The sequence below is a fragment of the Chlorocebus sabaeus genome, chromosome 18 (genome assembly GCF_047675955.1).
Source record: "Chlorocebus sabaeus isolate Y175 chromosome 18, mChlSab1.0.hap1, whole genome shotgun sequence".
Taxonomy (NCBI): Eukaryota; Metazoa; Chordata; class Mammalia; order Primates; family Cercopithecidae; genus Chlorocebus; species Chlorocebus sabaeus.
This window is the reverse complement of record NC_132921.1, coordinates 51,437,389-51,451,610: the sequence shown is the minus strand read 5'-3', so window position 1 is coordinate 51,451,610 and position 14,222 is coordinate 51,437,389. Positions and strand designations below refer to the sequence as shown.

Sequence of the window (14,222 nt, the reverse complement as noted above, 5' to 3'; positions counted from 1 at the left end):
GTGCGGTGGCTCACGCCTGTAATCCTAACACTTTGGGAGGCTGGCTGAGGCCGGTGGATCACTTGAGGTCAGGAGTTTGAGACCAGCCTGGCCAACATGGTGAAACCCTCTCTCTACTATAAATACAAAAATTAGCTGGGCATGGTGGTGGGCGCCTATAATCCCAGCTACTCAGAAGGCTGAGGGCAGGTGAGTCGCTTGAACCTGGGAGGCGGAGGTTGCAGTGAGCCAAGATGGCAGCACAGCACTCCAGCCTGGGCAACAGAACGAGACTCCATTTCAAAAAATAATAAGAAGTTTAAGAGTGCTAATGTTCCTTGATCTTAGAAGGTGCATGCTGAAGAATGTCATGCTCTCTGTAACTTACCTTGAAACAGTTCAGAAACTTAAAAGAAAAAGTGGATCTATAGAGGGCAAAAAAGCACTGTTGGCAAAATATAAACAGTGAAGAGTTTGTTAATATTCACTAAAATATTCTTTCAAGTTTTCTGTAGGTTTGAATTTTTTTTCAATTTTGAAAATATATAGTGTTGAGAACAAAAAAAAGAAGGGACTAGAGAAAACAAGATCGGCCCATTGTTGGAAATGATTACAGCTGAGGATGGGCACCATGGCGGTTATGCTCTTCTCTCTGTTACTGTGTTTGGAAAATCGCCTTAATAAAGTTGTTTTTAAAGAAATGGTAAAATAAAGGTCATTCAGTAGAAATATTAACTCACCACTTGTTTGTCACTGTATTCCCAGTATGTGGAACAGTTCCTAGCTATCCTAGACACACACACATTGGTTACAGCTAATCATCATTAAAGTAAGGTGTCCAGGTCTGACCCTTTGCTATTTAAACTGCATGTTCAGGGCCTATAGACAAATTTTAATGAGCACACTTCAATGAGAAGTGAAGGAAGAACAAAGTATCTAATTGGAGCTAAATATAATCAGCAATGAAAGAACATTTCTGGAATTTAATGTTGCCTCATCCTTGGTAATCATTCGTTTTTATTTCCTTCTGCCTCCCGACCTTATAGGTACCAGTGTGCTGTTGCAGCAAAGCGAGAAAAAGCTTGGGAGAAGTGAAATTCAGTTCCTGATTTCAGACAACCAGGGTTTTAGTTGCCCTGAAAAGCAGATGCTCACACTCACGGTTTGTGAGTGTCTGCATGGCAGCGGCTGCAGGGAAGCGCAGCGTGACTCCTACGTGGGCCTGGGACCCGCAGCAATCGCGCTCATGATTTTGGCCTTTCTGCTCCTTCTGTGTAAGTCTGTAAAAGCCACTCTGTAGTGCTTTTAGGAATTTGAGTGCACTACTGGAGTTGTGTTACTATGGTAGTCATTGATTTCTTCACAGTTATTCTTTAACCATACTAGAGCACTTTGAGAGTGAACAGGGAAACAGTTGATGATTGGCAAATCACCAAAGCATAATATAGGAGTCTTCAGAAATTTGTTTTATAAATGTATATCATGTTCCGATTTCAGTAACTTAGGAACTACTCTTTGGCATAAACTTCGCTGGTATTCCCATTTCGACGAGCTCTGTGAGGGCAGCGTGCTGTCTGTTCTCTTCACTGCTGTATTCCCAGTGTGGAGAACAGAGCGTTGCATGTATGTAGTAAGCGTTCAGAAAAGATGTGCTGCATGACTTTGGGTTATGGGTGCAAGGTTTTTTACAAACCCAGTTTATTCCAATGGATTCTGCTTTGTACAGTCAACTTGTCAGAGCTCCACCTCCCTGATACTCCCCGCTTGGCTTGTTTCTTCACCAGCACCAAAAGTAGGCAGACCCTCTGAGCACTTCCTGTCCTTCCTGACCGTAAGATGTTCTCAACCAGTCCTGCCTGCCCTACCCACCCTCCAAAGACCTCGGGTTTCCTTTTATAAAAGAACAAGGGACTGCATCCTGAGGTCACATGAAATACTACTCTACTTGACCACTGAACATGGACAGAGGGCCACCTCCAAGGCAGCCCAGGCTAGTGCAGTGACAGAGGAGGGGTCTGTTAGACAAGGGGTCCCCAACTCCCAGGCCACAGACCAGCACCTGTCTGTGGGCTGTTAGGAACCAGGCCACACAGCAGGAGGTGAGTGGTGGGTGAAGCTTCGTCTGTATTTACAGCCACTCCTCATTGCTTGTGTTACCATCTGAGCTCTGCCTCCTGTCAGATCAGTGCTGGCGTTTGATTCTTATAGGAGCTCAAACTCTATTGTGAACTACTCGTGCAAGGGATCCAGGTTGTGCGCTCCTTATGAGAATGTAATGCCTGATGATCTGTCATTGTCTCCCACCACCGGGACCATCTAGTTGCAGGAAAATAAGCTCAGGGCTCCCACTGATTCTACATTATGGTGTGTTGTATAATTATTTCATTATATATTACAATGTAATAATAATAGAAATAAAGTACACAATAAATGTAATGCACTTGAGTCATCCCAAAATCAACCCCCCCCACCCCTAACTTCCTTGTGGAAAAACTGTCTTCCATGAAACCAGGCCCTGGTGCCAAAAAGGTTGGGGACTACTGTGTTAGAGCCATTGGTAGATGTTCAGCTGAATGCACACACTCAACAGTCTGCAGTGTACTTTTATACCATCGTCTCCATGCTATGGCTACATATACAGATACACAACGGTAAATGACTTGTCTCAGCTTACCCAGTTTGTAGGCAGGTACTGGAGCTGGGACTGTATCTTTTGCTTAGGGATTCCTTGCACTGCTTTCTCATCTCAGATTCCCTGGAGCCTAACGTGGTACTTGGCACATAATAGACACTTGATGAATGTTTGTTAACATTGTTGAATTGCCACTGGCTGAGTTCAGTCTTCTTATTCGACATAGTAGCTATAGTTAATGTGCTGTTGACTGTTTGACATAAAAATGAATCTAAGCAGTTGCCAGTTCATCACTGGAAGCTGCCAAATGGGAGTGGCAGATGGGCATGCAGATATGTTTAATTCTTTGCTGCACTGATCAAGGGGTCAGCCTTGGTCTTTGCTTCCTCCTAGCGGTAAAATAAAATCTAAGAAGAGGGCTCTGAAATTGTTATATGTTTCACTTTATTATTTCTAATTACTGTTTTTAATAATACATATATTTTTGCAGCAGTGACTTTTTTTTTAATTGGACCATAGTTTAAAAAAATTTCATCTTTAAGCTGGTTGTGATGATGTGGATACTGTGTGACCTAGTCTTGGTAGTGCGCTCAGCAACCACAGACAGCCTCTTTTTGATGAACAAGGCCTTGAATCTGTAAGACTCCCTCATCCTGCCTTCGGGTTTTGGAGTAACTCGCCCAAAACAAGCTTGGTAAGGTTGGATCAGGGTGAAGAAAAGAAAAATTGGGCTGTAAATAAGTGAAGACAACTCCAGGAAGGGACATGAAAATTCCAAAATTAAGCAATATAAATTTAGAGATATGTCAAGATTAACCTTGTCTGTGTTCAATTTTGTGTCTGTACAGTGGTGCCACTTTTACTGCTGATGTGCCATTGCGGAAAGGGCGGCAAAGGCTTTACCCCCATACCTGGCACCATAGAGATGCTGCATCCTTGGAATAATGAAGGAGCACCACCTGAAGACAAGGTCAGTGGATCAGATGTCAATATGACTTGTCTTCTTTTTGGGTCTTAAAGGGGCCTTGGGAAGTGTTTCTTACATTTTTGGTTGAGTGAGTAAAGTGGTCACTATGGATTTCACTCATGTGCCTTTGTTAAGCAAAGGGTTCAAATGACGGCATATTTTGTGTTTGTTGCTGGGGCAGAATTGAGATAGTTTTACTCTGTTTTGACACTTCCCATGTTGTAGAGAATGTAGAGCAAGGTTCAGGAAGAGCAAGAGTGTGTAGGGATCTAAGTCTTTTGTCCCAACATTAAATGGGCAGTTTTCACAACCAGGAACTGCTGCATTTCCATTCCCCTCAATACATAGGATTTGCAGAGGTAAACCCACAACCCCTATGACAGGTGTAAAATGTTGCAAAACCCTCTTTCCCAACTACTTCATAGCCATATCCCTTTGTCTATTGCATCTTCACCCTGGACCTCTCACCACCATCTGTTATGAGCACCATTTCTAATAGGATAGAATTTAACATCAGGTGGCAGAGAGCTCAAAATAACAGTGGCTTAACCCTCAAATGGGCATTCCAAGATCAACATCATGATTCATCCATAGCATGGTCCCCAGCTCCCTCTTCCCTGTTTTTCTTCCATGGCTGAGTTCCATTCCCACACTGTCCTCATGTCCCAGTTCTAGCTACCTAGCTGCCGTCCCCACATTCTAACCAGCAGATAGGGGAAAAGTGAGGAACCCTCTTTAAGCACACTTCCCAGAACTTGCGTACACCATTTCTGCTTCATTCACATTGACCACAGCTTAGTCAGGTGGCTATATCTAGTGGCATCAGAGGCTTGGAAATAGAGTCTTTATTTTGGGTGGCCATGGATCCAGGTCAAAACAAAATTAAGAATTCTATAACTATAGAAGAAGGTATCAAACTGCAGAGGAAGGTTGAAATGCCATTGGTGCCCATAGAGTAAAGGAGCTGAGACCCTTTGTGACCCTATGTGAAGGATTCCCTCCATCCTCCTGACTCAGTTCTCAGCTGTGTTTGCTCTCACAGGTGGTGCCATCATTTCTGTCAGTGGATCAAGGGGAAAGTCTAGGAGGAAGAAATGGAGTAGGAGGTATGGCCAAGGAAGCCACGATGAAAGGAAGTAGCTCTGCTTCCTTTGCCAAAGGGCAGCATGAGATGTCTGAGATGGATGGAAGGTGGGAAGAACACAGAAGCCTGCTTTCTGGTAGAGCTACCCAGGTTACAGGGGCCACAGGCGCTATCATGACCACTGAAACCACGAAGACCACAAGAGCCACAGGGGCTTCCAGAGACATGGCCGGAGCTCAGGCAGCTGCTGTTGCACTGAATGAAGAATTCTTAAGAAATTATTTCAGTGATGTAAGGATGGGTTTTATGTATTGGGGTGAGGGGGGCGTGGAGGGAACATTTGTATGTGACTGTGTTATTATGATTACCAAGGGTAATCATTGCCTTGGATCCAAATGAGACTTTGGGGTTTTTTTTTCTTTCTTCAGGGAATACTTACAGGCAATAAGGAAAGAGAAATGGGACCCACAGAATCAGTCAGTGTTAGCTAAATTATGCTGCAGTAACAAGTGACCCCACGATCTTAGTTCTCACACAGGCATATTTCTCACTTACAGTTATGTTTTTGCCAGTCAGCTCAGCTCTGCTCTGCTCTGCTTCATATGTCTTCGTATCAGGATGCACGCTGAGAGAGCAGATTGTACCTGGGAAGCTGCTGTCCTTGTGACCCAAAGAAAAGAACAAGGCAGAACCAGGCAATGGCTCTCAAAGCCTCCACATTTTTACACTCACATTTCATTGACCAAAGCACGTCATAGGACCAAGACAGATGTCAGTGGTTCAGAAAGTCCCATCCTTCTGCAGGAGCAGGCTTGGTAGGGATGAGCTCCGTAGGAGAGGCAGAGAATATATAACCTAGAAAACACAATCTATTAAGTCCATTTAAATTTTACCTTCTGTATGAGGGTACTTGGCTTTGCTGTTATGAGGGTTCACCAAAAAATGATGAGAAACGTTCCAGGAAGATGATCAGATGCCGTAAGGAAGCTCATGCTAGAATTAAGGAATTAGAAGCAGGACTGAAGATTAAAGTATACTGTAGAGGTCAGGCACAGTGGCTCATGCCTGTGATCCCAGTACTGTGGGAGACCAAGGTTCAAGCAGATCACTTGAGCCCAGAAGTTCAAGACCAGCGTAGGCAATATGGTGAAACCCTCTCTCTCCAAAAATACAAAAAATTAGCCAGGCATGCTGGCACACACCTGTAGTCCCAGCTACTCAGAAGGCTGAGGTAGGAGGATCACTTGAGCCTGGGAAGCCAAGGATGCAGTGAGCTGTGATCATACCACTGCACTCCAGCCTGAGTAACAGAGTGAAACTCTGTCTTTTAAAAAAAAAAAAAAAAAAAAAAAGTGTAACATAGAGATAAAGTGTACTTCAGAACAAGGAATATGACTAGGAGTAATGAGGGATAGTTCATAATGAAAAATGGGTCAGTTCATCAGGAGACCTGAATATGTCAGAACCTAATAACAGATATTTGTAAAACTTAAAGCAGAAACAACTCAAAGAGAAATAGACAAATTCATAATGATAGTTGATAGTTGGAGGATTCAACCTGTTCTATCAGTAAATGAAAGAACAAGTAGACAGAATCAGTAAGCATATAGAAAACTTAGTACTATCAACCAAATGGATCTAGTTGACATTGACAGAACACTCTATGCAACAGAAGCAGAAGAATACACATGCTTTTTCATATAGACTATGTTCTAGGACATAAAATAAATGTAAATAACTTTTAAAGAACTGCAGTCATACCATGTACTTTCATGACAAAAAAAATTAAAACCAGAGATGAGTGACAAAGAGATACATAAAATATACTCAAATATTTATAAATACACATGACTGCAAATTAAATTACACGTTATTTATGAAAATGTGTGGGGAACTACTAAAGTGATGCTTGAAGGGAAATTGTGGCAAAAATGGTTATTTAGAAGCTGGGTCTCAAGTCAGTGACCTAAGTAAGCTTCCACCCTCAGAAGTTAGAAGAGCAAATTAAACCCAGAACAAGCAGAAATAAGGTAATAATGAATTTTAGAGCAGAAATCAATGAAATATTTAGCAAAAAGCAACAGAAAAAAAAATTGAAACCATACGGTTATTATTTAAAGAAGTCCATAAAATTGATCAACATTTTACCAGACTAATTAGGATATTAAGAGAATAAACACAAACTATGGATATCAGAAATAAGATAAAGAACTTTACTACAGATCCTACAGACATAGTAAGAATACTTAAAAAAAAAAAAAAGGATTGGGTGGTGTTCTTGAGAACAAGGCCCTGTGCTCTCATGAGAATGGGCATGAGAACGGGCAGAGTTGGAATAGAAGGCATCTGAAGGGCCCTAGAGAGGAGTAAGGGGAGGGGCTTCCATTGAGGGAGGAAGCAAGTTACTTCTGTCCCCTCTCTTCTAAATTTGAAATTATTAGCGAGCTTTCCCACTTTCTGCTCCTTTCCACCCTCCCGTCTTTCATACCATCCTTCACCCACCTCCAAGTATCAGCTTAACAGGGATGTTGTTGGTGTCAAGCAAATCCACTTCTTGGCCTTTCCTGTCTCACCGCTAAGCTCAATTCTAGCATCCTGTTTGTTTTCCTTTGATATGTTTTCCCTCCACTCTAATCCTGCTCCAGTCATTCTTGGTTATGTACGTATGTACTAACTTTTGATATGGAAGTAATTTCAAAATTATCAGAAAATGTGCAAGAGTAGTAGAAATTTTGAACCCAATTATTAATATTTTGCCACATTTGCTATTTGCTTTTCCATTTTCTCTCTCACTGACACACATTCACTGACTTACATCACTATGGTACAGTTAACAAATGTAGAACTTTAACATTGACACAGTCCGTATTTCAATTTAGCCAACCATCACAATATATTTTATAGCAATTTTTTCTCAGGATCTTGCATTCCATTTAGTTGTCCTGACACTTTAGTCTCCTTTAATCTGAAACAGTCCCCTCTGCCTTTCTATTTTTTTCCCTAATATATTTTTAAGAATACAGACCGGTTGTGTTTCCCTGATGGTTCTCAATTTGTGAACCCTGATGGTTCCTTGTAATTAAATTCACATTACTGCATTTTGAACAGGAATATAGAGTCTTGTTTTTAAATGAATTTGTATTACTAATTATTGGTCTGTTTTGTGTTTGTTTTCATTTTAGAAAGCGGCCTCTTACACTGAGGAGAATGAAAATCACACAGCCAAAGATTGCCTTCTGGTCTATTCTCAGGAAGAAACTGAATCGCTGAATGCTTCTATTGGTTGTTGCAGTTTTATTGAAGGAGAGCTAGATGACCGCTTCTTAGATGATTTGGGACTTAAATTCAAGACACTAGCTGAAGTTTGCCTGGGTCAAAAAATAGATATAAATATGGAAATTGAGCAGAGGCAAAAACCTGCCACAGAAACAAGTATGAACACAGCTTCACGTTCAGCCTATGAGCAAACTATGGTTAATTCAGAGAATACCTACTCCTCTGGCAGTAGCTTCCCAGTTCCAAAATCTTTGCAAGAAGCAAATGCAGAGAAGGTAACTCAGGAAATAGTCACTGAAAGATCTGTGTCTTCTAGGCAGGCGCAAAAGGTAGCTACACCTCTTCCTGACCCAATGGCTTCTAGAAATATCATAGCAACAGAAACTTCCTATGTCACAGGGTCCACTATGCCACCAAGCACTGTGATCCTGGGTCCTAGACAGCCACAGAGCCTTATTGTGACCGAGAGGGTGTATGCTCCAGCTTCTGCCTTGGTAGATCAGCCTTATGCTAATGAAGGTACAGTTGTGGTCACTGAAAGAGTAATACAGCCTCATGGGGGTGGATCGAATCCTCTGGAAGGCACTCAGCATCTGCAAGATGCACCTTACGTCATGGTGAGGGAAAGAGAGAGCTTCCTTGCCCCCAGCTCAGGTGTGCAACCTACTCTGGCCATGCCTAATATAGCAGTAGGACAGAATGTGACAGTGACAGAAAGAGTTCTAGCACCGGCTTCCAGCCTGCAATCCAGTTACCAGATTCCCACTGAAAACTCTCTGAAGGCTAGGAACACCATGGTGTCTGGAGCTGGAGTCCCTGGCCCTCTGCCAGATTTTGGTTTAGAGGAATCTGGTCATTCTAATTCTACCATAACCACATCTTCCACCAGAGTCACCAAGCATAGCACTGTACAGCATTCTTACTCCTAAACAGCAGTCAGCCACAAACTGACCCCGAGTTTAATTAGCAGTGACTAATTTCATGTTTCCAATGTACCTGATTTTTCATGAGCCTTACAGACACACACAGACACATACACATTGATCTTAAAATGTTTCTCAGTCACTGGTACGATACACAAAGGACCACACTGTCTCTGCTTCCAGGAGTGTATTTTAGAAATGCTCCATGATTTACTGAGGACATAGAGATGATGCTGCTTCTTAGGTGCCTTTTAGCAAGCTATGCAAACAATCCTGAGAAGATACATAGAGAGTCAGTCTGGCTTCTGAGAATTTAGCAAATGAACAGAGTATCTAGTTCATCAGCCGTCCAGTAAAGCAACCCAGGAAACTGACTGGGTCTCTTTGCCCACCATATTAACATTAAACATTGATGTTCTGTATTCTATACTTTACTGCATCTAGCAGATTTTCAACAACTCATTGATCCAAAGATATATGCACAGTCCGAGCACCAGTTTTGGTTTTCCTTAAGACTTGAACCCTTTTAATCTGAGTGTGATTCATTAAATTGGACCATTGATGATAAGAATACACATTGTATGTTTCTGTGCACATGACTCGTGTGTATATGTGTGTGTGTGTATACACGTATATACTGTATAGTCTTAAAAATAGCATTATACTGGCCAGGGGCAGTGGCTCATGCCTGTAATCCAGCACTTTGGGAGGCCGAGGCAGGTGGATCACTTGAGGTCAGGAGTTTGAGATCAGCCAGGCCAACCTGGTGAAACCCCATCTCTACTAAAAATACAAAAAGTACCTGGGCGTGGTAGTGGGCACCTGTAATCCCAGCTACTTGGGAGGCTGAGGCAGGAGAATCACTTGGACCTGGGAGGCAGAGGTTGCAGTGAGCCGAGATCGCAGCATTGCACTCCAGCCTGGGCAACAGTGAGATTCCATCTCAAAAAAAAAAAATAGCATTATATACCTCTTACTCGTCTCAACCGCCATGAAAATTTTGAACACTCCAAATTCAGTTGAATAATCAAAACCAAAATTTATAAATATAATTTTACTTATAGTAATAGTATACTTAAAAAAAAACCTCAGGGTATGTTATCTTCTAAACAGCTACAATTTAGTGCAGCTACATTAACCAACTATGTTCTCTAGTTGTGAGAACAACTAGGCCTGTTTCACTGCTGTGTATCCTCAGTGCCTAACATGGGTGTCAAATAAATATTTGTAGAATTACACTGAGTTGTACAAACCATTTTTGTTTACAATTGCCAAAAATCTCAAAAACCCCTATATTTCTGTAATTCTGTCTTTGAAATTATTATTTTGTTTTGATTTGTCAGTTATTGACTGGTTGGGTGGGACTTAGTACCTAAGTACTCAATATTATAAAAACCTCAAATAATTGACTTGATTTTGCACAACATCGCTCCCTTTTCTACCGGTTAATTTTTTTACAAATTATTTGGATTGGTTAGCTCCTAAATAGGTTATATTTTATTGCTCCTAGAAATAATGTTTCAAAATATATGTGCATTATCAGTAATAATTTATATAACTATTTCCCACAACACAATAATTTTCAAAGACTAATTTCCTGACTGAAGATATTTTGCTAGGGAAGTAAAACTTTAAAATGTTGTAGACTTTAAAAAATATCATTGAATGGTGTTATGCAAAGGATTTATATAGTGTGCTCCCACTAACTGTGTACAGATAAGGGCACATATTTTTAGACATCTAAATCTATAGTGTAAATGGAGGTTACTCTTCCATGATCTAGAATTGTTTACTTAGTAATTGTTGTTTCTTTTATTATTGTAGACCTACTAACAGTTTTATTTTGCCAAGTATGCAACAGGAATATCACTAGTATGTGAAAATGTAAATATCACCCCTGTACTCAAACAAAAGTTGGTCTTAAGCTTCCTCCTTGAGCAGCCTTGGAAACCTAACCTGCCTCTTGTAGCATAATCACATTTTCTAAATGATTTTCTTTGTTCCTGAAAAAGTGATTTGTATTAGTTTTGCATTTGTTTTTTGGGAGATTATATTTGTATGTGTATCATCATAAAATATTTAAATAAAAAGACTACCTTTAGAGTGACCCTTTCCCCACAGATTTTTATTTCTCTATTATATTTTACAAGGAATATAGCTCAGTTTGTTAGGGAGCGTGCCGTAAAGGCAGGTGCCTCTTGGACTTTGTTATTTAATTAGATCTGCTTGCAATAAAAAAAGTTACCGGTTATCTAAAAATTCAAGTTTATCTGAGTACTCGGCATTTTCATTTTCCAACTTTGGCAACCTTGTTCCTAAGGTATTGAAGGTCGCTCTCTGCCCAGAGTAACGCTGGAGAAATCCACTGGATTTGGCTGGAGAAAACTAGTATATCTAACGCAAAGAGATGAAATCATTCTACCAATGTTTGAGAGGCTGTTTTAATTGCTTGTCATAGTTTAGAAGGGAAAAGATCAGAGTTGCTGCTGTAAGAGAAGAAAAGCAAATCTTTTTCTTCTAGGTCCCCAGCTGGGGCTCTGTAACAAAACACAGATAACAAGAGAAAAACAAACATTAGTCTATTAACATATGTATCTCATGCATGCTTTGCAGTAACTGGGAAGAGCAGCTCAAAGGGGTGGTTAGAACTTGGGAGTAAAATGTTACAAGAAGAGCTTTAAACAAATTAAATCTAACAGTTTATTTAAGCAAAGAATGATTCACAACATTGGGCTGCCCTGGAACCAGAAAAGGTTCAGAGAACTCTGTTCTACAATAATGAGCAGGCAGTATTTATAGACAGAAAATGGAAGTGAGGTAGGGAAGCTGCTTGACTGGTTACAGCTGAGCCTTTGCCTTAATTGGAGGTGGGCTGATCAGTTGGCAGCCAGTGACTGGCTGAAACTCAGCTGCTGTGATTGATTGACACTCAGCTATGTGTTACAAAAATATACTCCTAAGTTAGGCTTTCAGTTCATTTATGTACCAAGCTAGGCTGCAGTTGGTCATGTGGGGACTCAAGGTATGAAGGCAGCCTCAGGCCGAATTTAGTTTAATTTAACAGTATACCAACTTGGGCTAAAACAAAGGAAAGGGGATTAAGGGCTTCTGGGCAGGGGAAAGAAGTTATGGGAAGGTGACCAGGAAAAGTCTGGTAAGCTTAAATAAGATTTGTTATGCAGATTTAAGTTAATGTCCTTGTCACTTATAGTCATCCTGTGTTTCTGGTACAGAGGGAGACAACCTTACAAATGAACATTTCCTTTATAAATGTAAATCCCTTTACAAAAGGTAAACTTATGTTCTATCTTCAGAGTTTCTCCTGTGTCTGCTATTTCTCAAAATAATCAGCTCAAAATAATCCTTATACTAACAAAGCATTTTGGGAGGTGTAGCATATTCTAGTCTACACTGCCGGTAAACTGGAATGTCTCATGAATGAAGATTTCATGACACTGGCACATCAGGACATCCTAAAGCATGAAGACTGTTTTATTCCTGTGACTCAGTTCCCACTGCAAGTGGCACATGGAGCTACTTCCGGTTGATCTCTGCAGACCATATTCCAAACACCACATCAAAATGTCTACAATAGGACGTTGCTAACTAAACATCACCTAAAAATGAGACATTTCAAATCACTAAATCTGACTTTCTTAACAAACCAAAATTTCTTGGTTTCATTATGTTTTATTTTAATCCTCTATATCATTCCCAATTACTTTGTCTACTTTTTCCATTAATTACTAAGAGGTTGAAGTCTCCCAAGTGTGGCTTTGATTGTTTCCCCCTTTAATTCTTTCTATTTTTGTTTCCTGTGTTTTGAAACATTTTGCCTGTGTTATTAGGTACAAACACATTTAGGATTACTGTGTTCCTGAAGAACTGATCGTTTTATCATTATGAAATGCCTCTCTTCAATTACCTTTAGCCTAAAGCTGCCTCCTTACATTCTTTTTTTTTGAGACGGAGTTTTGTTCTTGTTGCCCAGGCTGGAGTGAAATGGCGCAATCTCGGCTCACTGCAACCTCCACCTCCCGGGTTCAAGTGATTCTCCTGCCACGGCCTCCCAAGTAACTGGGATTACAGGCATGCACCACCACGCCCAACTAATTTTGTATTTTTAATAGAGACAGGGTTTCTCCATATTGGTCAGGCTGATCTCAAACTCCAGACCTCAGGGGTTCCTCCCACCTCGGCCTCCCAAAGTGCTGGGATTACAGGCGTGAACCACCACACCCAGCCCTCCTTACATATTTTAAGTTTGGCCTGAAGGTTTCTCCATACTTAGTGAACTGTAACCTAACTGGATGTATAAACAGACTGTAACCTACTTTTGTCTCAGGCAATCACAGCCGCAGTACTTCAACCACTCACAGGCAGCCAGGGGTTCAAACTGCATTCAAATAAGGCAAACCCTGTGCTGTAACCAGTCCTGCTATTTCTGTACCTCTTTTTTCTATCCATGAATCCTCTCTGACCACGTGGCAGTGCCAGCATGGCTCTGAATCTACTCTGGTTTAGGAGCTGCCCAATTTGCGAATTATTCTTTGCTCAACTAAAGTTTGTAAAATGTATTCATGTATTTATTTTGTTATTTTGGAGATGGAGTCTCACTCTGTCACCCAGGCTAGAGTACAGTGGCGGGATCTCGGCTCACTACAACCTCTGCCTCCCAGGCTCAAGCGATTCTCTCAGCCTCCTGAGTAGCTGGGATTACAGGCATGTGCCACCACACCAAGCTAATTTTGAATTTTTTTTTTTTTTTTTTTTTTCCAGTAGAGATGGAGTTTCCCCATATTGCCCAGGCTGGTCTTGAACTCCTGGCCTCAAGTGATCCATCTCCCTCAGCCTCCCAAACTGCTGGGATTACAGGCGTGAGCCGCCACACCCAGCCAACTTTGTAAAATTTAATTTGTCTCAAGTTTTTCTTCTAACACGTTCTTTGTCTTGAAATCTACTTTGCCTAACATTAATACAGCCACACCAGCCTTCTTATGGTTAGTGCTTCCATGGTATATCTTTTTGATCCTTTTGCTTGACATCTGGCTGTGCCTTTATAGTACGTTTATTGTAAACAATATACAGGTAGGTCTTGGCTTTTCCTGTTTTGACAATTTCTGACTTTTATCAGAAGGTTTTACAGCAATTATTTATATGGATAAGTTTAGGCTTCCATCTTTGTATTTGTTTTCTCTTTGTCCACCTGGGTTTTTTGTTGTTTTTTTTTTGGTTTTCTCCACTCTTGTTTCCTGACTTCTTTTGTGTACTGCACGTTTTAGGATTCCACTGTAGTGCCTCTATTGACCTTTCACCTACACCCCCTTGTGTTTACTTTTTAATTGGTTGCTCTTATTGAGG

General features: G+C 40.9%; 1 protein-coding gene across 1 annotated transcript in view; it reads left to right on the top strand.

The window, feature by feature from the left end:
• The window catches only part of DSG2 (desmoglein 2), a 52,821-nt gene extending 41,856 nt beyond the window's left edge, over positions 1-10,965 (top strand). The window contains exons 12-15 of the mRNA XM_007974368.3: positions 1,026-1,253; positions 3,460-3,581; positions 4,621-4,953; positions 7,845-10,965. Of these exons, the coding sequence (XP_007972559.3) occupies positions 1,026-1,253; positions 3,460-3,581; positions 4,621-4,953; positions 7,845-8,867 (1,706 nt within the window). The 3' untranslated portion in view covers positions 8,868-10,965. The remainder of the gene's footprint in view (positions 1-1,025; positions 1,254-3,459; positions 3,582-4,620; positions 4,954-7,844) is intronic.
• Positions 10,966-14,222: the final 3,257 nt, after the last annotated feature.